The 23,261-nt window shown below is 49.1% G+C and overlaps 1 protein-coding gene and 1 non-coding gene across 2 annotated transcripts; both read left to right on the top strand.

Moving 5' to 3' along the window:
• Positions 1-3,367: 3,367 nt before the first annotated feature.
• Positions 3,368-8,964, top strand: LOC122698276 (phospholipase A2, membrane associated-like). The gene is made up of 5 exons (XM_043909030.1): positions 3,368-3,465; positions 5,612-5,661; positions 5,846-5,990; positions 6,248-6,354; positions 8,490-8,964. The coding sequence occupies exons 2-5, from the start codon at positions 5,622-5,624 to the stop codon at positions 8,630-8,632; spliced, it is 435 nt and encodes a 144-aa protein (XP_043764965.1). The 5' UTR covers positions 3,368-3,465; positions 5,612-5,621; the 3' UTR covers positions 8,633-8,964.
• A 1,400-nt stretch (positions 8,965-10,364) lies between these two features.
• On the top strand, positions 10,365-10,471 carry LOC122699043. The gene has a single exon (XR_006342530.1). It is a non-coding gene; the product is annotated as a U6 spliceosomal RNA (small nuclear RNA).
• Positions 10,472-23,261: the final 12,790 nt, after the last annotated feature.

The raw sequence follows: 23,261 nt of genomic DNA, 5'->3' as shown, positions 1-23,261 counted from the left end.
CTGAGTTCCATGTGTATACAGTAGGTCCTCGTTGGTTATCCATTTTAAATATAGCAGTGTGTATATGTCCATCCCAAACTCCCCAACTATCTCTTCCCCCACCCTTCCTCCCAGCAACCATAAGCGCATTCTCGAAGTCACAGGTGATTCTTGAACAAAAGGATTTGAATTGTGCAGGTCTATTTACACTAGACTTTTTTCAATGAACAGGCTCTACGGTAACGCATAATCCATGGCTTGTTGAATTCATTTACATGGGGAATTGTGATACCAAGAGCCCACTGTAAAGCTATGCACAGGTTTCTGACTGCAGAAATTCAGCGACCCTAACCCTGTGTCTTTCAAGGATCAACTGTCTATCACTCACCTATTACGGCTTTTGTTTCACTGCCTGCCTCTCTACACTAAAAATTAAGCCCCGTGAGAGTATTTTTGTTTTTCCACTAATGTACTCCAAGGGCTTAAATTAGCTCTTGGATGAAGGTGGCTGAATAAGATGCCAAACTGTGGACTTTGAATTCTCAGGAGAAAACCCTGAAAAGACGGGGAAAAGAAGAGGCATGTGTGACGTCACCAGAGTCCTTGAGGGCGGGACCTGGTCATGATACTGAGGGCCACCAGGATGTAAGGGGTGGGGCAGTTTGCCTGCCACAGAAGCACAGTATTCTGAAGCTGAGGTGCTTATCTAAAGGCCAAGGTCTAGCCCATCACCTCTGAACTTCATTTAGGTCTAAAATGAATGTCCGTTAAAGCAAAAACCTATTGATGGAAAAAAAAATGTAGAAGCTAAACGTTGAGGATTATGTTTTATCTGGAGCTTTACTGAGGGCTTCAGCCCAGATACAGTCTCTCATTAGCTCTGAGGACTGTCCTCAGGGGTGAGGGAGGAGCCAGGATATATAGGAGGTTTTACAGAAATAAATAAATAAACAACAGCAAAGAAAACTTGGTAGTCAATCTTCAGAAGATTCTGCCAACTAAAGAAATACCAGGCATCTCAAGTTAACAAATTTAGTGCTTTTCTATACATGGGGAGAGGCACGAGTCTGGGTTTGAAGATATCGCTTCTGTGATATGCACCTTACTACCTAGAGCCAGTATCCTGTTCCCATCCTGAATCCCCTCGTCGTGAACTGTCAGTAGTGGCTGATGCCTTGATGGGCACACATCCTATTTTACTGAGATGGCAGGGGGCATTCTTTGTTCAACATACCAGATTTCACAGACCTGCAGAGATCCCCAGAGGTTTTATTATTTGCTAGGGTAGCGTACCAGGTACCACAAACTGGCACCAGTGGTAAAGAACCCGCCTGCCAGTGCAGGAGACATAAGAGATGTGGGTTCAACTCCTGGCTCAGGAAGGTCCCCTGGAGGAGGGCATGGCAGCCCACTCCAGTGTTCTTGCCTGGAGACTCCCAAGGACAGAGGAGCCTGGTGAGGTCCCATGGGGTCCCACAGAGTTGGACACGACTGAAGTGACTTAGCACACACACACTGCCAACTGAGCAGCTTTAACAATAGGAATATCTGGTCTCTCAGTTCTGGAGCCAAAAGAAGTCTAAGACCAAGGTGTCCGTGAGGTTGGTTCCTTCTGAGGTCTGTGGGGGAGGGTCTGTTCCTTCCTCTCCCCAGGCTCTGGTGGTGACCTGGCCATCTTCAGGATTGCTTGGGGTATAGAAGCATCCCCACCTCGACTTCTGCCTTCGCCTTCATGTGGAATCCTCCCACTAAAGATGTGTGTCTGTCTGTGTCCAAACTTCCCCTCCTTCTAAGTCATCTGTGTTAGGCCCACCCTAATGGAGTTAGTCACTCATTCGTGTCTGACTGTTTGTGATCCCATGAACTGTAGCCCACCAGGCTCCTCTTTCCATGGGATTCTCCAGACAAGGATACTGGAGTGGGTTGCCATGCCCCAAGCTTATCCTAACTCATCACCTCCACAAAGACCCTCTCTCCAAATAGAGTCACATCCTGAGGTCTTACTGGAGGTCAGGACTCCAATGCAGGAATTTGGTGGGAACACAAGTCAACCCTTAATACAGGTCTAGCTCTTCAAGGAAACTGTATTTTCAAGATGAATGCTGCCTGGGATGGCCATGAGTCTGTATAGCTAGGTTACTGTAGTGTAAAGCCTTGAACCCAAGCAGGACCCTTTGGTCTTCGTCCCACTGCATCCTCTGCCTGCCTTTTGTCTGTGGGAAACTCTTAGCCAGAGAATAAGTTTAATCTGAAAAGTGAGCACATGAGGAAACAAAAGAAAACAGTCAAAGGAGACCAAATAAGAATAATGTAGTCAGTAAACATAGCCAAGGACTTTCAGTTCCTCCTCAAGGCTGTAGATGATATTCTGAGCCATCTCCTATGCGCTCATGTACGGATACTGAACCCCCCGCCAGGTGGAAGAAGTCACCTACATGATGACCAGGCTCTAGCTGTGATATCAGCTGCCACAATTCTAAGAATTGTCCTCATGGAAATAGAAACCAACCAAGCCTGGAGCTAAAGATTTCTTGTACCTAAAAGAATCGAGATGATACTGGTTAGACCACTGATGGCCAATTTCAAGATGACCATCAGAGCTGACTGTACTGTTTCTATGTAGCCCCTTCCCTCTGCCTAGGCTTCACTGGTGGCTCAGTCGGTAAAGAAGCATGCCTGCAATGCGGCAGACCCAGCTTCAATCTCTGGGTCAGGAAGATCCTCTGGAGAAAGGAGAGGCAACCCACTTCAATATTCTTGCCTGGGGAATCCCTTTGGACAGAGGAGCCGGGCAAGTTCAGTCGCGGGGGTCACAAGAGTCAGACACGACTTGGTGACTAAACCACTGCCACTGGGTTCCTCTGTGTATGAAAGCTCCTGCCACCGGACTGTCTAGCGGGGAGAGCAGGCATTTGGACAGACATCCACCCTCTGCACCACCCACCACCGGATTGTCAGCGTCCAAGATAAAGCAAGCTTTCCTTTCTACCAACTGGCCTCTTTGTTGGCTTCTGAGCGGTGAGCAGCCAGGACCTAGGCTCCGTAACATCCTAACAGTTGTTTGGGGGGGTTTGTTTGGGTTTTTGTAAAGTAAATTCCTGATAACCTTCAATTAGTGCCTGACAAGCTCTGATAAGTGCCTGATGTCCTCTGATTGCCAGGCATCCACTTCAGTGACGGCTATCTAGAATAAACACCTTGCCAGCCGCATGCCTATAGCGACCTTGCCAGGGCCATATGCCTCCCCTCACTGAGGCTCCTTTGTATTGGAGATTTTGGTTAATTTGATTCTTTTGGGCCACCTGTTGTTCCTGTTTCCATGCTTTACACTGATGCTCACATGGCTTAGATTCACCAATAAAGGGTGACCACACAAAACCCTAGGCCCCGCCTTCAACCCCAATAAAAGCAGAACCCCAGAGCAGTGGTCTCCAGCTTTCTGACCTGCTGTGGGGTCCCAGGTGCGACGTGTCACTTCCAGGTCCTGTAAGTAATAGACCTTTATTCTTTCAAAATTTTCTGCTGATTACTGCTGAAGGGCATCTTGCAGGAGTAACAACCCTACTGTCTGGTCCAGCCACCACACTGGTTACTGAGGGGTTAAGATCACCATGCAACAGTTTTGCTAGTCACTGATCTCGGTAATCAGTGGTTTAACACAACCAACTTGTATTTCTCACCCAGGCAAAGACCACTGAGGGTCTGCAGAGCTTTCTCCAACAGGCGTCCTCCAAGCTATCCAACAAGCTGTCCTCCAAGGACTGAGGGATCCAAGCTGCCTCCATCTTCTGGTTCCACCAGAAGGGGTGGGGAAAGACTGAGGCTTCACATATGGTTTTCACCTCATTGCAGCCTGGCAGTGGGCATCAGATGCCCACATGTGTTCTGGCCAGATTCAGTCTCCTGGGTCTAACCTGGAGGGGGACCCAGAGAATGTGGGGGGAGCAGGCAGAATGGGGATGGGCCCCATAGCTTTGGCACACTGGCTTTGGGGGAATGTGTGTAGGGGAGTGTGAACTGAAGGTCATGGGAGCTAAATTCTTAGCAGTATTAGAGGGCAGGTAAAGGGCATCAGTTTTCGAAATGAAAGCTAGTCTCTCTGAGGCTGAGGAAGAGAGAGCAGCCAGCCCCGTCTCCAAACAGGCGAGCACTGGGAATGAGGAGGCAGCAGTCTCGGGGGAGGGAAATGCCAGGACAGTCTGGCTTTCCCCAGATGGGGGCGGGGAGGAGAGGAGAAGAAAGAGGAGCAAGCAGAGAAGGTGGAAACGCTATCCTAAGTCAGGGGCAGCGGCCACTTGCCCCACAGCAGTCCTTACCCCCCTGGGTGAGTTCTCACAACCTCCTGAGAGGCTTCCATGATTCTTGGGACTTCGCTGAGGCTTAGAATGTACTTCCTGTGAATGGCAGGTTTATAGGATGAATGAATACCAGTAAATGCCGTTTCTTATTCCCAAATAGCCTATTTAAAAAAAAAAAAAAAAAACCTTGTTCAACAGCAGATGGCCATTGCCCTCTTCTGGAAGTGGGTTCAGGAAGGTCACACCCAGACTCTATTATGGGAATTTATTCACTCAGAAGTGAGACCCGTTGGAAAGATGCCAAAATATTCTAAAATTTTGGCATCGGCTAATGGCACATAAGTTTTTTTCTATCCTCAGCTCTGTCCTGCCAGCTGATAAGAAGAAAAAGGGTTGCCTAGGCACCGAGCCATGCCAAACTCTTAGTCCAGTAACTGGCAATATCCCCACCCCATCCCTTATCCCACCAAACCCCAAGCTCCCAGAGGGCTCAGCTGTTTAACTAGAGTTCAGAATAGACAAGGCAGTCACTTTGAGAAGTCAACTTGAGATCCTCTGAGAAGTAGATAGCCAGAAACGAATACTCAGTCCCTGATGATTGCCCGCCTTGACGAGAGGCTGTGTCCTGTGTGTGTGTGTACGTGAGTGTGCATGTACATGCAGGCACCTAGGAGCCCAAGCCTGCACGTGCCTGATTTGGTATGACAAGAAGGGATCTGTGCACAGATGCGTTGTGTGGGAATGTGAACATATTGTGTAAAATGGTGTCTGCACTAGAAGATGAGCATAGAGTGTGTGTGCATACACAAGCGTATGTGCACGAGTAGGTGTGTGTTCTGTGTACAAGTGTTTAAGTGTGAATGAGATGGTGCTGCCTTAGCTCTGGAGAAAAACACTGTGGATCCAACCCCATGAGCAGAATTCCCAAGCCTTGACTCCAGTGTGGGGGTGAGTAAGCTGCATCTACTGGGGGACACACAGCCTACGACCTCTGGGGTCTCCCAGTTTAGTGGGATGATCTGGTCACAGCCTCCCAGGAACTCTCAGGAGGGTGAGGAGCATGGAGGTCTCAGCAGTGTATCGTGGGGGGAAGAGGTGGTTTTGACCAGTGAATTGTGTAACAAAGCTGGGACACGCCCCCTCCACATGTCCTGTGTGCCTGATGGAGGCAGCCACACTGGACCTCCCTGGGGTGGAAGAGCGTGTCTGTGATCTCCTTTAAAGACTCTCTTCATCAAGATCGTTGAATGTGAACAGGACAGCAGGGGCCGAGGCAGAAGCTGGACCACCTGTTAGAGGATCTAGGTTGGGCTGTCTGTATTTCTCCCCCACAGAACCCGCAGCATGAAGACCCTCCTGCTGCTGGCAGTGATCATGGCCATCGGTAAGTGTTGAACCTGACCTCTGGCCACAAGGGGCACAGCCCAGGGAGGGAGGCATCCTCATCCCCCAGCTTCCCTTCCCAGCGCATCTGGCCCTCTCTCAGAAGTGGGGGCAAGGGGGTGGCAGGGAGAGGCAGAGGGAGGTGGTAGGGTCCCAGGCCCCATCACCAGCTGCTGTCCTTCCAGGCCTGCTGCAGGTCCATGGAAGTTTGCTGGATTTCCGGAAAATGATCAAGTTCACGACAGGAAAGTCAGCTCTGACCACTTATAGCCTCTATGGTTGCCACTGTGGTGTGGGTGGCAGAGGAACCCCCAAGGATGCAACTGATTGGTGAGGACACCCCCAGCCCTCCCTGCCCTCTGCCCACCTGTCGCCCCAGGGCTGCCGGGAGCTGGAAAGCTCCTGTTACCCCATTTGCACAGAACCCCAGGAAGTCCTGGATGAAAAAGCAACCAGACTGTTGGACATTCTGCTCTAGACTGTACCAATGTCCAGGGGTCTCTGCCCAGAGCACAGGCCTGAGAGCACAGGGCACTGGGCTCCCTGGAGCCTGGGGAGGCAGCCCCAAGAGCATGGTCTTATCGCAGGTGCTGCAGAGCCCATGACTGTTGCTACAGAAACCTGAAGAGTCGCGGCTGTCGCAACAAGTTCCTGAAATACAACGTTACTTACCAAGAGGGCGAAATCATTTGCGGTAAGAAAGAGTCTGACAACTCCTCTCAGCCTCCTTGGTTCATTGTCTCCCTCTGGGCACTCCGCTGAGCAACAAAGGTGGATACAAAGGGACAGTGTCCTTGCCTCAAGAATCTCACAGTGGACTGGGAAGTAAAGAAAATCGACGTACAACACGGTAGACTCCGACAGGAAGTAAGAAAGCTGGCGGGGCTCTGAATACAGCCTGCGGCTCAAGGAAGCTCCCTGAAAGTGGTGAATTCTAAACTGAGTCTTCAAGGCTGAGAGGAGTCAGGGGAAAGGAGAGTTGGGAGCATCCCACAAAGAGGACACAGCAGAGTCCAACGGGCCAGAAGGAACTGTACCCATTCTGGGCTGCAGAAGGGAAACGTGAGGATGAGACAGAGTGATGAGGGATGATGCTGGAGAGACAGGAAGGGGCTAGGTCAAGTTCCCAAGGCCATGTTGTATTTAGATTTTTGTCCTGAAGCGGTAAACAGTCCTTAAGAAAAGGAGTTAAAACCCAGAATTGCATTTCAGAGGCTCTGGCCAAGTGTGGATGGAGATAGAGAGAAGGAGAAGGGGGAGCCAGGAAAAGGACATTGCCATCTTGCAGAAAGGAGACAGGAGAGTTTGATCTATAGCAACTGTGGTCAGGATGGAAGAGGTAGAAAGTCCTGTCAAAATATCCTTGAGATGGAATCAGTGGAGCTTGGTGGTTGACTGGGTAAGGTTACTGGGAGTTGCTGCTTGGCTGTACTACTGCTTTGGTGGTATAACTGAGGAGGGCCTGGTAGGAGAGAGCAGGAGGGGTTCCACTGGGAGTATGTTGAGCTTGGAAGCTTCCAGAACATCCAGGGAGATGGGCAGCAGGCTGCTTGTGAAAAAACTCGCAGCTCAAGGGACTGTCTGGACACAGACTCAGGAGGCAGCTGCAGAGAGAGTTGAGGTACCCACCCATTTGATGTTTAAAGGTCGAGAAAGGAGACTGAGGAGGGACAGTCAGAGAAGGAAGAGAAGAGCCAAGAAGGCTGAGGAGCTGGCCAGGAGGAGAGGATTAGCAGCAGCCGGTTTAATAGACGGGTCCTCCAGGATAAGGGCTGACCGGGCTCCTTGGGTTTAGAGGCAGAAAGACCACTGAGGACCTCAGTGGGAGCTGTTCCCATGGATCTGTGAAGGCAAAACCAGATTAGAGTGGGTTGGGAGGTGGGGGGCAGGTGAAGAGAGATTGCGAGTGTAGACAATGTTCTGGAGCAAGTTTGGCCGTGGAGGGGAGGAGAGGGATGGGTGGTGGCTGGAAGGGATTGCCTAGTGCCCCAGACCTACTGACCCATGAGTGAGATTTTGAGAAACCATGGACTATTCCTCAACAGCCTGAGGTCTCCAAGATCAGAAAGCATGTCTTCCCATCATGACCTTCCACAAGGCTCTGTGGCTTTAGCAGGCTCTGGGTGACAAGCAGCAAGATGCCCAGCTAACAGAGGCTCAGAGAGGGAGAAGTCTGACTCTCCTGTGACAGTCTGGGAGAGGGCAGTGCCAGGGCGGGGGCAGCTCCTCAGCTGTGTGCCAAGGATCCAGTCTTTTCCCAACCGTCCACTCTGCCACATTGGTGATGTGATTCCAAGGCACAGTCTAGGGCTCCAAGAGTTATGGCTTCACCCTACGGAAGAGATTTTCCTTTTGTGCCTCTCTCTTTCTGAGAGAGGAAATTCATCCTTCCTGGAAGCCCCCAGCAGACTTTCCCTTGTGGCTCATTGGTCAGGGCAAGAGCACATGCTCCCCAGACACTAATCACTACAAAGGAAACAGGGGTGACCATGACTGGCTTACACCTATCAAGACCCCTTCCCAGACCCCAGGGGCCAGGGGCTATGGACCTGAACATGTCTGCTGGGGAGAAGAAAGAGACAGTGTCTCACAGCAAGGCTTTTCACAGAATCCCAGTGCATGACTGCTGGTGTCCCCATGAGATGAGGTGTGGGCTTCCTGAGGGCAGGAGCTCTGTCTCCCCATCAGTCAGAAATACCTGGACATCAGGGCTTGTCCCAGACTAGAAACCCGGGGAGAACAGGGGCTGTCTTTTCCCCCAAGAACTTCCATAAAAATTCATGGAATATTAACGAACATCCATTCTATGTTTATTTATTGTGATTTCAGAGGATACGGATGATTGCAAGAGTCAGCTGTGTCAATGTGATAAAATAGCTGCCAGTTGCTTCGCAGCAAACCTGAAGACCTATGATAAAAAGCTCCGCTTCTACAACAGGTTTCGGTGCCAAGGGACGACCCCCCAGTGCTGAAGGCCCCTCATCCTGGAAGCCTTTCCACCAAATGCTGTTTCCTTCCCTAGCACCCGACTCCCTACCCTAGCCACGTTCCTTGGCAAATGAAGGAAAACCCCTCTCCCACCCTAGAGCCCAGCCAGAAGTCCTTCTCTCCCCAGACAGAAACCTTCCATCCAGAATGAGAAGCTCAAAATCTGGGTGTGTATACTGGCCCCTTTCCTCTGCTTTTTTGGACAGCAAGATTTTTCCTCATTTTCCACTCTTCTTCAAGTCCAAAGTCATATTTAACTGCAGCAGCTACACCCCTGGTTGGCTCTTCTGAATAAAGCAATTCACTTGGCAAACTATATGCATATGTGTGTGTGTGTGTGTATGTACTCATGCACACCTGGGTGTAGGCATTCACACACTATCCCCAGGCCCTTCTAGTGTGAGAACAAACCAGTACTTGTACAATAGTACAAGTGTAAGGACTTGAAAATACAAACTTCAGTGTCAGACTGGCTGAGTCAAATCCCCCCCACCACCACTTCCCTCATCTAAGTAGAGATCACTCTGGTATTAAGTGCACAGGCTTGTTGGAGAAGTAAAAGGGATAACGGATAAAGCACTGGGTCTGACATGTCTGTCCTTATTATTACAAGCAAAACCCAGCCTCCCACCTCTCCTACACTGGGTAAGGGCAACTCCTGCTGGCCTATTGGGGAAAAACGGAAGTGTTCTTCCTGATGTTTCGGGGATCTATAGTCCAAGCCTCCTGTGAGATGCGTTCTTCTCCTGTGTTGCCAGCCCAGAGGTGGGCCAGTGTAACACTGGCGTTTATCCCCTCACCCCGGGCTGGCTTCCTGGGCTTGTGACCCAGGCAGAGTCCCAGTCACTGCGTCTAGCTTACCGCTCTGCTCCAGCCATCTCAAATTGTTAGTGACGTGGAATCCTGCATTTTATTCTGCAATGGGACCCACAGATTCGGTAGCAGGTCCTGCCCTCACCAGCTGCTTCTCCTTTTCTAATCTAGGGTACCTCTTGGATAGTCTTACCTGGACCAGAAGTCTTTAATAATCATCACCAGAGCTGCTGGCTGTGTACGGTGGGGAAGGGCTCTAGGAAACAAAGAGTCCATGGCTTTTCATTAGCTGAGTGGAGTGTGAGGAGTCTTCCCTTCTTCCCACTGGACCCTTCTATCCTTACAGGATGTGATAACAATCCCCTTCTGGTCTCCTGACACTATTTGATTGAGGTTTCTATTTATTCATTTATTACATAACTTTTTTTTCGTAGGCTTCCCTGGTGCCTCAGACTGTAAAGAATCTTTCTGCAATGCAGAAGAACCGAGTTCAACCCCTGGGTTGGGAAGACCCCCTGGAGAAGGAAATGACTACCCACTCCAGTATTCTTGCCTGGAGAATCCCATGGACAGAGGAGCCTCATGGGCTACAGTTTGTGGGTTCGCAAAGAGTCAGACGTGACTGAGCACCTAATACTTTCTCTTTGGGTCTTCCCTGGTGCCTCAGATAGTAAAGAATCCGCCTTCAGTGTGAGAGACCTGGGTTCAATCCCTGGATTGGGAAGATCCCCCTGGAGAAGGGAAAGGCTACCCACTCCAGTATTCTTACCTAGAGAATTCCATGGACAGAGGAGGCTGACGGGCTAGAGTTCATGGGGTTGCAAAGAGTTGGACGTGATTGAGCAACTAAGACTTCCTTTTGTAAATGTGTTTTCAAATTAGTTTCTTTAAAAAGCAGAGTAAGTGCTTGCTTCGGCAGCACATATACTAAAATTGGAACGATACAGAGAAGATTAGCATGGCCCTTGCGCAAGGATGACACGCAAATTCGTGAAGCGTTCCATATTTTTATTCATGTCAATGTATGACAAAACCCACTGCAATGTTGTGAAGTAATTAGCCTCCAACTAATAAAAATAAATGAAAAAATAAATAAAAAATAAAATAAAATAAAAAAAAAAAAAGCAGAGTAAAGAAAAAATTAGGAAACAGAGAATATAGAAGAAGTTCAACCATGATCCTGATATTGGAAGCAACCACTGGTAATAGGCTGACACTTGTAATTATCAACAGCTGCAGAAAACTTTTCTGAGCGCTGACTGTCCCGTGTGAGCAAGTCCATCCCGTGTAAAACGGCAGCCATCTTCCCCGTGACACTCCCGCCACCCCCACCCATCACTGCTGCCTCATTCCCTCTTGCTTCATCACCACCTAATATTCCACAGCTGACTCTTTTTTTAAACTTTTTATTTCTATCAGTGTATAGCTGGTTAATAAATAATGTTGTGAGAGTTTCAGGTGAGCAGCCCTACATATACATGTATCCGTTCTCCCCCAAAACAGCCTGCCGCATAACAGTGAGCTGAGTTTCATGTGCTATAGAGGAGGTCCCTGTTGATTACCCACTTTAAATATAGGAGTGTGTACCTGTCCATCATCCACCCCCTGGCAACCATAAGCTCATTCTCAAAATCACAGTTGACTCTTAAACAACAAGGATTTGGATTTCATTTATACTAGGATTTTTTTTTCAATAAATAGGCACTACAGTAATACATAATTCAAGGTTAGTTGAACTGACATATATGGGGAATCGTTGACACCTAGAGCAAACTAAAGTCAGGCGCAAATTTATGACTGTAGAGGGTCGGTGCCTCTAACCACGGTGTCTCTCAAGGATCAGCTGCGTATCATTCACTTATTGTGTCTTTTGTTTTATTGCCTGTCTCTCTCCACTAAAATGTAAGCCCCATGAGAGTATTTTTGTTTTTCACTAATGTACTCCAAGTGCTAAAATTAGTCCTTGGATGAAGGAGGCTGAACATGAAACCAAGCAATGAAGCTTGAATTCTTAGGATAATCCTGAGAGATGGAAAACGAGAGGCAGTCTGTGACGTCACCAGAGTCCTTGAGTGCTGGGACCTGGACATGGTACCGGGGGCCACCAGGATTCATGGGGGTGGGGCAGTTTGCCTACCATAGAAACAACAGTATTCCAAAATTGAGTTGCTTAATAAAAGGCAAAGGTCTAGCCCATCACCTCTGAACTTCATTTAGGCCTAAAACAAATGGCCATGAGAGCAAAAATGTTGATGGAAAAAATGCAGGACCTAAACGTTCAGAATTATGCTTTATTTGGGGCTTTACTGAGGACTTCAGCCTGGATACAGTCTCTCAGGTAGGTCTGAAGACTGTCTTCAGGGGTAAGGGAGGAGCCAGGATATATACGAATTTTTGCAAAAATGGCAAACAAACAACAACCCCCCAAAAAAGCCCAGGTAGTTAACATCAAAAGATATCTGCCAACTAAAGGAAAACCAGATATCTCAAGTTAATGAATTTGGTACTTTTCTATGTATTAAAAGAGGCAAGAATCTGGGCTTAATGCAATCATTCCTGTGATATACACCTTACCTACCTAGGGCCTATGTCCTGTTTTCCTCTGACCCAAATCCCCCCAAGGTGCACTGCCAGGGGTGGCTGCTGGCTTAATGGCCACACCATCTTCTCCTTACTGAGATGGCAGGAGGCATTCTTTATCTGCAAACCCCAAATTGCAAGGACCCACAGAGATCCCTGAAGGGTTTTTTATTTCCTAGGAATTTGTACCAGGTACCACAACCTGAGTAGCTTAAGCATAGAAATTTCTGGGCTCTCATTTTGGAGACCTGAACTCTAAGATCAAGGTGTCAGTGAGGTTGATTCCTTCTAAGGTCTGTGGGGAAAGGTCTGTTCCTTCCTCTCCCCAGGCTCTGGTGGTGACCTGGCCATCTTTAGGGTTCCTTGGTGTATAGAAGCATCCCCACCACAATCTCTGCCTTCACTTTCACGTGGAATTCTCCCAGTGAAGATGTGTGTCTTTGTCGAAACTTCTGCTGCTTCTAAAGACACCAGTCATCCTGCATTAGGCCCACACTAATAACCTTATCCTAACTCATCACCTCCACAAAGACTGTGTTCCCAAAGACATCCTGAGATCTTAATGAACATCAGGATTCAATGTAGGGATTTGGTGGGGACAAATTTGGTGATCAACACTTCACACTGGTCTAGCTCTTCAAGGTCTAGTATCTTCAAGACGAATGTTGCCTGAAATGGTTGAGTCAGTACAGATAGGTTCAGTTCAGTCGCTCAGTCATGCCCGACTCTTTGCCACCCCATGGACTGCAGGAGGCCAGGCCTCCCTATCTGTCACCAACTCCTGGAGTTTACTCAAACTCATGCCCATTGAGTCGGTGATGCCATCCAACCATCTTATCCTCTCTTGTCCCCTTCTCTTCCTGCCTTCCATCTTTCCCAGCATCAGGGTCTTTTCCAGTGAGTCAGTTCTTCGCATCAGGTGGCCAAAGTATTGGAGCTTCAGCTTCAACATCAGTACTTCCAATGAATATTCAGCACTGAAGGTGGCAAGAATACACAGAAGAACTGTACAAAAAAGATCTTCATGACCCAGATAATCACAATGGCATGATGACTCACCTAGAGCCAGACCTCCTGGAATGCGAAGTCAAGTGGGCCTTAGGAAGGATCAGTACGAACAAAGCCAGTGGAGGTGATGGAATTCCAGCTGAGCTATTTCATATCCTAAAAGATGATGCTGTGAAAGTGCTGCACTCAATATGCCAGCAAATTTGGAAAACTCAGCAGTGGCCACAGGACTGGAAAAGGTCAGTTTTCATTCCAATCCCAAAGAAAGGCAATGCCAAAGAATGTTCAAACAACCGCACGATTGCACTCATCTCACATGCTAGCAAAGTAATGTTCAAAATTCTCTAAGCCAGGCTTCAACAGTATGTGAACCGTAAACATCCAGATGTTCAAGCTGCATTTAGAAAAGGCAGAGGAACCAGAGATCAAACTGCAAAACATCCGCTGGATCATTGAAAAAGCAAGGGAGTTCCAGAAAAACATCTATTTCTGCTGCATATGACTATGCCAAAGCCTTTGACTGTGTGGATCACAACAAACTCTGGAAAATTCTTCAAGAGATGGGAATACCAGACCATCTGACCTGCCTCCTGAGAAATCTGTATGCAAGTCAAGAAGCAACAGTTAGAATTGCACGTGGAACAACAGACTGGTTCCAAACTGGGAAAGGAGTACGTCAAGGCTGTATATTGTCACCCTGCTTATTTAACTTATATGCAGAGTACATCATGAGAAACACTGGGCTGGATGAAGCACAAACTGGAATCAAGTTTGCCGGGAGAAATATCAATAACCTCAGATATGCAGATGACACCACCCTTATGGCAGAAGGTGAAGAAGAACTAAAGAGCCTCTTGATGAAAGTGAAAGAGGAGAGTGAAAACATTGGCTTAAAGCTTAAAGCTTTCATGATCTTCAGAAAACGAAGATCATGGCATCTGGTCCCATAACTTAGTGGCAAATAGATGGGGAAACAATGGAAACAGTGACAGATTTTATTTTGGTGGGTCTCCAAAATCACTGCACTTGGTGACCACAGCCATGAAATTAAAAGAGGTTTGCTCCTTGGAAGAAAAGTTATGACCAACCTAGACAGCATATTAAAAAGCAGAGACATTTCTTTACCAAAAAATGTCCATCTAGTCAAGGCTATGATTTTTCCAATAGTCATGTATGGATATGAGAGTTGGACTGTGAAGAAAGCTGAGTGCCGAAGAATTGATGCTTTTGAACTGTGGTGTTGGAGAAGACTCCTGAGAGTCCCTTGGACTGCAAAGAGATCCAACCAGTCCATCCTAAAGGAGATCAGTCCTGGGTGTTCATTGGAAGGACTAATGCTGAAGCTGAAACTCCAGTACTTTGGCCATCTGATGCGAAGAACTGACTCATTTGAAAAGACCCTGATGCTGGGAAAGCCTGAAGTCGGGAGAAGAAGGGGACTACAGAGGATGAGATGGTTGGATGGCATCACCAACTCAGTGGACATGAGTTTGAGTAAGCTACAGGAGTTGGTGATAGACAGGGAAGCCTGGCATGTTGCAGTCCAAGGGGTCGCAAAGAGTCAGACATAACTGAGCTAGTGAACTGAACTGAACAGCTTTAGGCACCAGGTGCCCCAAGTATTGGAGCTTCAATACTCTGCATCAGTCCTTTCAATGAACCTTCAGGGTTGATTTCCTTTAGGATTGACTGGTTTGATCTCCCTGCAATCTAAGGGACTCTCAAGAATCTTCTCCAGCACCACACTTCAAAAGCATCAATTCTTCGGCATGCAAGCTTTCTCTATGGTACAACTCTCACATCCACACATGATTACTGGAAAAACTATCTCTTTGACTACAAAAGATAAACTGTACATAAAGCAATCGAGGTGACGCTGGTCAGACCACCAATGACCAATTTCAAGATGACTCTGAGAGCTGACTGTACAGTTTCTGCATGTAGCCCTCTCCCTCTCTCTGTAAAAGCATATACCTGATTATCTGTTGGATAGGCGTCTGCCCTCTGTACCCTACCCCCACCCCGTTGTCAGCATCCAACAGAAAGCAAACTTTCCACCAACCTCTCCTCTTTATGGCCTTTTAAGCAGCAGGCAGCCGGACCTGAGTTCCGTAACATCCTGACAGTTGTTGCAGGATTTGTTTGGTTTTTTGTAAATTAAGTGCCTGATGACCTTTAATTGGGGCCTGACAACCTTTGATTCATGCCTGATATCCACTTCAAAGACAGCTATCTAGAATAAATACCTCGCCAGCCACATGACTACATAAAGGGCCATATTGCTTCCCCTCTAAGGCTCCTTTGTATTGGAGATTTTGGTTAATTTGACTCTTTTGGGTACTTGTTTTTCCTCTTCCAGCACTTTACAGTGATGCTCACATGGTTTAAATTCACCAACAAAGAGTGAGAACACAAAACGCTAGGCCCCCACTCTCAACCCCAACAAAAGTAGAACCCCAGACCCGAGATCTCCAGCTTTCTCTCTACCCCTGACCTCCCCGTGGGGTCCCAGGTGCGCTGTGTAACTTCCAGATCCTGTAAGTAGTAAACCTTTATTCTCTCAAAGTTTTCTGATGATCATGGCTGAAGGACATCTTCCAGTAGTAGAAACCATACGGTCTTGTCCAGCCACAACACTGCTTATTAAGGGGTTAAGAGTGCTATGCAACACTTTTCCTAGTCACTGATATCAAAGATCAGTCGTTTAACACAACAAACTTGTATTTCTCACCCAGACAAAGACCATTGAGGGTCTGCGGGCCTTTCTCTGACAAGTGTCCTCCATGCTGTGACTCAGGGATCCAAGCCGCCTCCAGCTTCTGGTTCCAACATGAGGGGGCAGAGAAAGCCTGGGGCACTGCACACATATTTACCTCGTTGCAGCCTGGCATGGCCGTCAGCACTGATGCCCACATTTTCCTGACCAGATTCAGTCTCCAGGGCCTAACCTGGAGTGGGGGCTGGAGAACGTGGGGAACGAGCAGAAAGGTGGTGGGCATCACAGGCTCTGCTCTCTGCCTTTTGAGGAATGGGTGTTGGGAAATGTTAACTGAAGGCCATCACAGCTAAATTCTTAGAGTGGTGAAGGGCTTGAAACAGGCATCTGTTTTGGAAATAGAGTCACTGTCTGTCTGAGGCTGAAGAAGAAAGAGCAGTAGATCCAAGGAGTGTCTATCAGCTCCATCTCCAAATGGGTGAGGACTGGGGATGAGGGGGCGGCAATACTTGAAAGGGAAATTCCAAAACACTCTCTGACTTTTTCCAGATTGCGGGGGGTTGGGGGGAGGAAAGGAGAAGAAAGAGGAGCAAGAAGGTGGAAGTGCTGGTCCAAGTCACAGGATAGGGACCACCTGCCCCACTGCAGTCCCTTCCCTGCTGGGGTCTCCGGGGTCCCTGGTCACAGGACAAGTTCTCATCACCTTCTGAGAGGTTCACGGGGGTCCTGGCACTTTGTGGAGGCTCAGTATGTACCTCTTGAATGACTGGTTTATGAAATGAGTGAATAACACTTACTGCCCTTCTTCTTATTCCCAACTGGCGTATTTAGCAGCAGAAAGAAAAAGTCCTTGGTCAGCAGTTGATGGCCCTTGCCCTTCCCTGGAAGTGGGTTCAGGAGGGTCACACCCAGACCTGGTTATGGGAATTTATTCACTCAGAGAGAGACCACAGGAAAGATGACAAAATAATCTTCAGTTTTGGCATCAGCTAATGGCACATAAAGATGGAAAAACCTCAGTTCTGTACTGCTGATGAGAAGGGAAAAAGGAGGATTGCCTAGGGGCAGTGGCATGCCAAACTCTGAGTCCAACAACTGGTGGTATCCCCACCCATCCCCTAGCCCACCCATCCTAAGCTCCCAGAAGGATCAGCTATTTAACTGGAGTTAGGTCCCCACCCATCCCCTAGCCCACCCATCCCAAAGCTCCCAGAAGGATGAGCTCTTTAACTGGAGTTAGGAATAAACAAGGCAGTCACTTGGAGCCATCAACTCAGGATCCTCTGATAAGTAAATAGCCAGAAATGAATACCCAGTCCCTGATCATCGGCCGCCTTCCAGAGTGGCTATGGTGTCCATGTGAGTACAAGACTGCACATACTTGATTTGGTTAGACAAGAGGGTATGGTGTGCACAAGTGTGTTGTGCGGGTACATGAATAAATTATGTAAAAGAATGTCTACACTTGTAGATGAGCTCGACTGTGTGTGTGTGCATGAGGAGGTGTTTGTGTATGTACCTGTGTAAGGGTTCAAAGAGAGGGTGATGCTTTAGTTCTGGAGAAAAACACTACGGATCTGACTCCATGAATGGAATCCCCAAGCCTTGACTCCAGTCTGGAGGGTGAGTAACACATATCTAATGGGAGACACACAGCTTAGACCTCAGAGATCTCCAAGTTTCTTCTGATGACCCGGTCACAACCTTCCAGGAACACTGATTCAAATGACAAGCATGCAGGTCTCATTAGTGTTTCATGGGGGAAGGAGCGGTCATGAACAGTGAAATGTTTACCAAAGCTGGGAAGCACCCTCGCCACGTGTACTGTGTGTCTGATGAAGGCAGTCACGCAGGACCTGCCTGGATTGAGAAGCATGTCTGCAGGTTCTTTTAAATACTCTCTTCATCCGAACTGTTGAATGTGAGCAGGACAGTCTGGGCCCGGGCAGAAGCTAGTATCACCTGAGAGAGGGGTCTAGGCCAGTCTATCTGTACTTCTCCCCCACAGAACCCTCAACATGAAGACCCTCCTGCTACTGGCCATGATCATGGCCTTTGGTAAGAGTGGACCCTACTTCTCCCCAGAAGGGGAACAGCCCAGGGAGGGAGGCACTTTCAGTCCCAAGGCTCTCTTCCCACTGCATCCAGCCCCCTCTCTGTGGGGAGGGGACAGGGACTGGCAGAGAGGCACGGGAGCACACACTGTCCCAGGCCCCATCACCGGCACCCTCCTTGCAGCCCTCCTGTAGGTCCGTGGAGATGTGGTGCATTGGGGGGAAATGATCACACACACAACAGGGAAGGGAGACCTGTTCAGTTACAGGCTCTGCTACTGCGGAGTGGGTGGCAGAGAATCCCCCAAGGACGCAATGGATCGGTGAGCCCACCCCCCAGATGGTGAGACCATCCCTCTGCCCACCTGTGGCCCCAGCTGGGGTGGGAGCTGAAGGCTCATGCCATTGTCAAAGAACTCCAGGGAGTCCCGGCTGGAAAAGCAGGCAACTGGTGGCCACTGCGCTCTAAACTATTCCCGTGTCCCTGGGGCTCTCCCAAGGCGGGCAGAGACCACGGGGCACCCAGCTCCCTGGAGCGTGGGGAGGCAGCCCCGAGAGCTCAGTCTCGTCCCGGGTGCTGTGGGTGCATGACCGGTGGTACAGAAAGCTGCGGAATCGTGGGCATGGCACCAAGTTCCTGAAGTAGACAGTTATGGCCGAATCATCTGCGGTGAGAACAAGCTCCACAGCTGCGCCGGCCTCCTCTGCGCTTTCTCCTGTGGCCGCTGCGCTGGGCACCAGAGCCAGATACAGGGGGCGGGTCTCTGCCTCAAGGGGCTCACAGGTGAGCGGGAAGTGAGGAAAAGGGAAAACAACACGGTAGACTCCAGTACGCAGTAAGGAAAAGGCGGGGCTCTGAACACAGCCTGGGGGCCGAGGGAGGCTCCTCAGAGTGGTGACCTCCAAGCTGCATCCTCAAGGCGGAGAGGAGTCAAGGGGAAGGGGGGTTGGGGCGTCCCAACAAGAGGACACGGCAGGGCCCAGGGGGCCAGAGAGAGCTGTAGCGGTTCCGTGCTGCGGAAGGGAAGCGTGAGGAGGAGATGGAGCGGTGAGGGAGAACGCCGGAGAGGAGGAAAGGTGTCGTGTTCTGGTCACGTTTTGTCCTAAAGAATTAGCGCGCTCCTGGGGAAAGGAGTGACACGACCAGCCTTGCATTTCAGAGGACTTGCTCTGGCTGAGGGTGGATGGAGACAGAAGCGGAGGGTGGCATTGTTGTGAAACAGGAAAGAGACAGAGAGAGCTTGACATATAGCAATGGTGGTCAGGATGCAAGAGGTGGAAAGTACCATCAAGATATATTTGAGATAGAATCAACAGAGCGTGGTGGTTGAGCGGGATTGTTGGTTGGCTATACAACTGTGTCAGTCATAAAACTGAAGAGGGCCTGGTAGGAGAGAGCAGGAGGAGTTCCATAGGAAGCATGTTGAGTTTGGAAGCTCCCAGAACACCCAGGGAGATGGGCAGCAGGCAGCTGGATGAAGGAACTGGCAGCTCAAGGGACGGTCTGGAAACAGATTCAGGAGGCGGCCGCAGAAAGAAGAGAGCTGGATGTATCCCCCCACCCCCAATCTGATGCTTCATTTGATGCTTCAAGGCCCAGAAAGAAGAGAGAGAAGACAGTCAGAGAGAGAGGAGACAAGCCAAGAAGCTCAAGGAGTCGGCCAGGAGGAGAGGATTGACAGCTGCTGGTTTAACAGAGGGATCATCCAGGATAAGGGCTGAGCAGTCTCCTTGGATTTAGAGGCAAGAAGACGGCTGAGGACTCAGTGGGGGCTGTTTCCACAAAACTGTGAGGGCAAAGCCAGATTAGAGCAGGTTGGAAGGTGGGTGGGAAGTGAAGCAGAGCTAAGAAGTGTGGACCACCATCCAGAGCAAGTTTGCCTGTGAAGGAGAGAAGGGGGGTGGAATGGTGGCTGCAAGGGATTTCCCAGTGCCCCAGACAGTTGACCCGTGAGTGCAGTTTTCAGACACCGTGGACTATTCCCCAACAGACTGAGTTCCCTAAAATCAGAAATTTTATCTCCCGGTCATGACCTTTCCATAAAGTTATGTGTCCTTAGAAGGATCTAGCTAGCAAGTATCAAAATTCCCAACTAACAGAGGCTCAAACAATGAGGAAGTCTGACTTTCCTGTAACAGAAGATGGAAGGCAGTGTCAGGACTGGGGCAGCTTTCCCAGCTGGGTTGACAAGAGTCCAGCCTTTCCTAGTGTTCTCCGCCACGTTGTCAGTGTGACGCTAAGGCACGCTCAGAGCTCCAAGAGTTGTGGATTCACCCTACGGGAGAGGCCTCCCCTTTGCACGTCTCTCTTTCTGAGACAGGAAATTAACCGTCCCTGGAAGCCCCAGCAGACTTTTCCTCTTGGCTCCCTGGTCAGATCAAGGTCACGTGCTTCCCCTACACTAATCACTACAAAGGAAACAGGGATGACCATGACTGGTTTACACCTATCAGGAACCATTCCCGACACCAGGGGCCAGGGGCTTTGAATCTGAAAACACGGCTATGGAGACGAAAAGACAAGGGCTAACAGGGAGGCTTTTCACAGAATCCCAGTGCTCAGCTGCTGCTGCCCCCATCAGACGGGGTGTGGGCTTCTTGCAGGCAGCAATTCTGTCTCCTCATCAATCAGAAATATCTGGACATTGGTGCTTTTCCCAGACTAGAAACCCTGGCAGAACACAGGCTGTGTCTATTCCCCCGGGTTTCCCACAAAAAACCCTAGGATATTAAAGAACCCCCATCTGGTGTTTGGTCTTCCTGGGTGGCACGAGCGATAAATAATCTTCCTGTCAATAGAGGAGACGTAAGAGACTCAGCTTCCATCTCTGGGGTCGGGAAGATCCCCTGGAGGACAGTATCTTTCCTAGAGAATCTCTTGGACAGAGGAGCCTGGTGGGCTACAGTCCATGGGGTCACAAAGAGTTGGACCCAACTGAAGTGATTTGGCACGCACACACTCATCTCATGCTTATTTTCTTGTGATTTTAGAGGATCGGACCTACTTTAAATGTCAATGGTGCAAATGTGATCAAATAGCAATCATTTGTTCTGCCAGAAACAAGAAGGCCTGTAATAAAAAGCTCCAATACTACAGCAACCGTCGGTGCAGAGGGAATACGTCCAAAGTGCTTGAGAAGCCCCTGAGCCTGGACACCTTGCCTCCTAAAGCTGAGTTTTCGCTTGGCACCCCACTCCCTAGCCTAGCCACGTTCCCTGGCAAATGAAGGAAACCCCCTCTCCCATCCCAGACACAAACCAGGAGCTCTTCTCTCCCCAAATAGAAGCCTCTGTCCAGAAGGAGAATCTCAAGTCTGGGCATGGATGCCCAGCCCCTTCCCCTGCTTCCTTGGGAGGCAGGCAATTTTCCCACCCTTTCAGTCCTCTTCAAGTCCAACCTCAGGTTTTGCTGTGGCAGCTACACTCCTGGTTGACTCTTCAGAATAAAGCGGTTCATTTGGCAAATTGTGCGCGTGTGTGAGTGTGTCTGTGTGACTGTGTCTGTGTGTGTTGTGTTCCCTGGCTCTTCTAGTGCAAGAACAAATTAGTACAAGAAAATCCAAGGTTAAAAATAGCAGCTTTAGAGTCAGAACGGCTGAGTCAGATCCCACCACCATGTCCATGAACCTAGTGCCCTTATCTAAGGAGACCACACTTTGGTACCAAGCGCACAGGCTGTTAAAGATGGAAAAGGGATCCTGGGTGTGAAGCACTGGGCCTGGTGTGTCTGCATCTGTGCTTCTCACTGCGAGTAAAACCCAGCCTTCCACCCTCCTTCCCTGAGCAAGAGCAGCTCCTGCTGGCCAGCTGGGGGCAAACAGCAGGACTGCTCTGGATCTGGGGGAGGCATAGTCCCGTCTTCTGTAAGGCATGTCCTCCCACGTTGCCAGCCTGCTGAAGGTGGGTCAACGTATTGGGAATTCAGACCGCCACGGGGACTCTCAGGGCATTTCTCCCCTCACCCCGGGCTGGCTTCCTGGGCTTGTGACCCAGGCAGAGTCCCAGGGGGCACTGCGCCTACTTTACTGCCCTGTCCCAGCCATCTCAATGTTGTTAATGACGTGGAATCCTGCATTTCATCCTGCACTGGGACCCACAAATTACGTAGCTGGTCCTACCCTCAATGGGATGTTAATTCCCCTCTTGTTATTCTGGGTTCCCCTGAGATATTCCCACCTGGACCAGAATTCTTTAATAACTGGCATCCGAGCCGCTGGCTGTGTACAGTGGGGAAGGGCTCTAGCAAACAGAGTCCGTGTCTTTTCACTGGCTGAGTCTTTTCCGAGAAGGGAGTCTTTCCTTCTTTCCACTGGGCTCTTTTGTCCTTACAGGATGTGAGAGCTCCCGCTCTGGTCCCCTGGCTGCATTTCTTTTTTTTTTTTCTCCCTGGCTGCATTTCAATGAGGCTTCTGGTTGTTCTCTTCTTACATAGTGAAAGTCGCTCAGTCGTGTCGGACTCTTTGCGACCCCATGGATTATACAGTTCATGGATTCTGCAGGCCAGAATACTGGAGTGGGTTGTCATTCCCTGCTCCAGGGGATCTTCCCAACCCCGGGATCTAACCTAGGTTTCCCACATTGCAGACGGATTCTTTACCAGCTGAGCCACCAGGGAAGCCCAAAGTTTCTTTACTTTCTTGTAAATATATTTTCAAATTAGAAGATTTTTTCAAAAAAAAGGAAGAGTCATGAATAATTTTTCCTCACAAAGGGAAGATTGGGAAACGGAGTACAGAAAAAGCTCATCCGTAATACGGCTGCTGGAAGTGACCGCTGATAATACGCTGACTCTTCTAATTATTAAAACTTAGGAAAACTTTTCTGAGCGCCGACTATCCTGTTGGAGTGCGTCCATCCTATGTGAAGTAGCAGCCTCCTTTCCCCATGACGCTCCCGCTGCCCCAGCAGAGGTGTCCCTTCCTCTCAGCTTCACCAAACATTCCACAGTTGACTCTTATTTTTTTTAACTATTTCCTATAAGGGTTTAGCAAACTAACCAACAATACTGTGACAGTTTCAGATGAACAGGAGGGGTCTCAGCCATGCATATACATGTATCCATTCTCCCCTAAACTCCCCTCCCATCCAGCCAGCCACATAACATTTAGGTGAGTTCCACGGGCTATACAGTAAGCCCTCATTGGTTATCCATTTAAAATATAGCAGAGTGTACATGTTCATCCCAAATTCCCTAACTATTCCTTCTCCCCAACCTTCCCCAGCAACCGTAAGCTTGTTCCCGAATGCACAGTTGACTCTCGAACAACAAGGATTTGAATTGTACAGGTCCATTTACACATAGAATATTTTTCAATCATAGGCACTACATTGATACATAACCCAGGGTTGGTTGAATCCATATATATGGGGAATCGTGGATACTGAGGGCCCAGTCAGATTTCTAACTGTGCAGAGGGTCAGTGCCCCTAACCCCCGAGCCCT

This window comes from Cervus elaphus, chromosome 8 (genome assembly GCF_910594005.1).
Source record: "Cervus elaphus chromosome 8, mCerEla1.1, whole genome shotgun sequence".
Taxonomy (NCBI): domain Eukaryota; kingdom Metazoa; phylum Chordata; class Mammalia; order Artiodactyla; family Cervidae; genus Cervus; species Cervus elaphus.
This window is presented reverse-complemented; position numbering and strand designations above follow the sequence as displayed.

What these genes read in the sequence shown, in the direction of transcription:
- LOC122698276 (XM_043909030.1), top strand. Translation starts at nt 5,622, where the DNA reads ATGAAGACCCTCCTGCTGCTGGCAGTGATCATGGCCATCG. An exon ending in CCCAAGGATGCAACTGATTG is followed by an intron (nt 5,991 to 6,247) that starts GTGAGGACACCC and finishes GTCTTATCGCAG; the next exon opens with GTGCTGCAGAGCCCATGACT. An exon ending in AGAGGGCGAAATCATTTGCG is followed by an intron (nt 6,355 to 8,489) that starts GTAAGAAAGAGT and finishes TTGTGATTTCAG; the next exon opens with AGGATACGGATGATTGCAAG.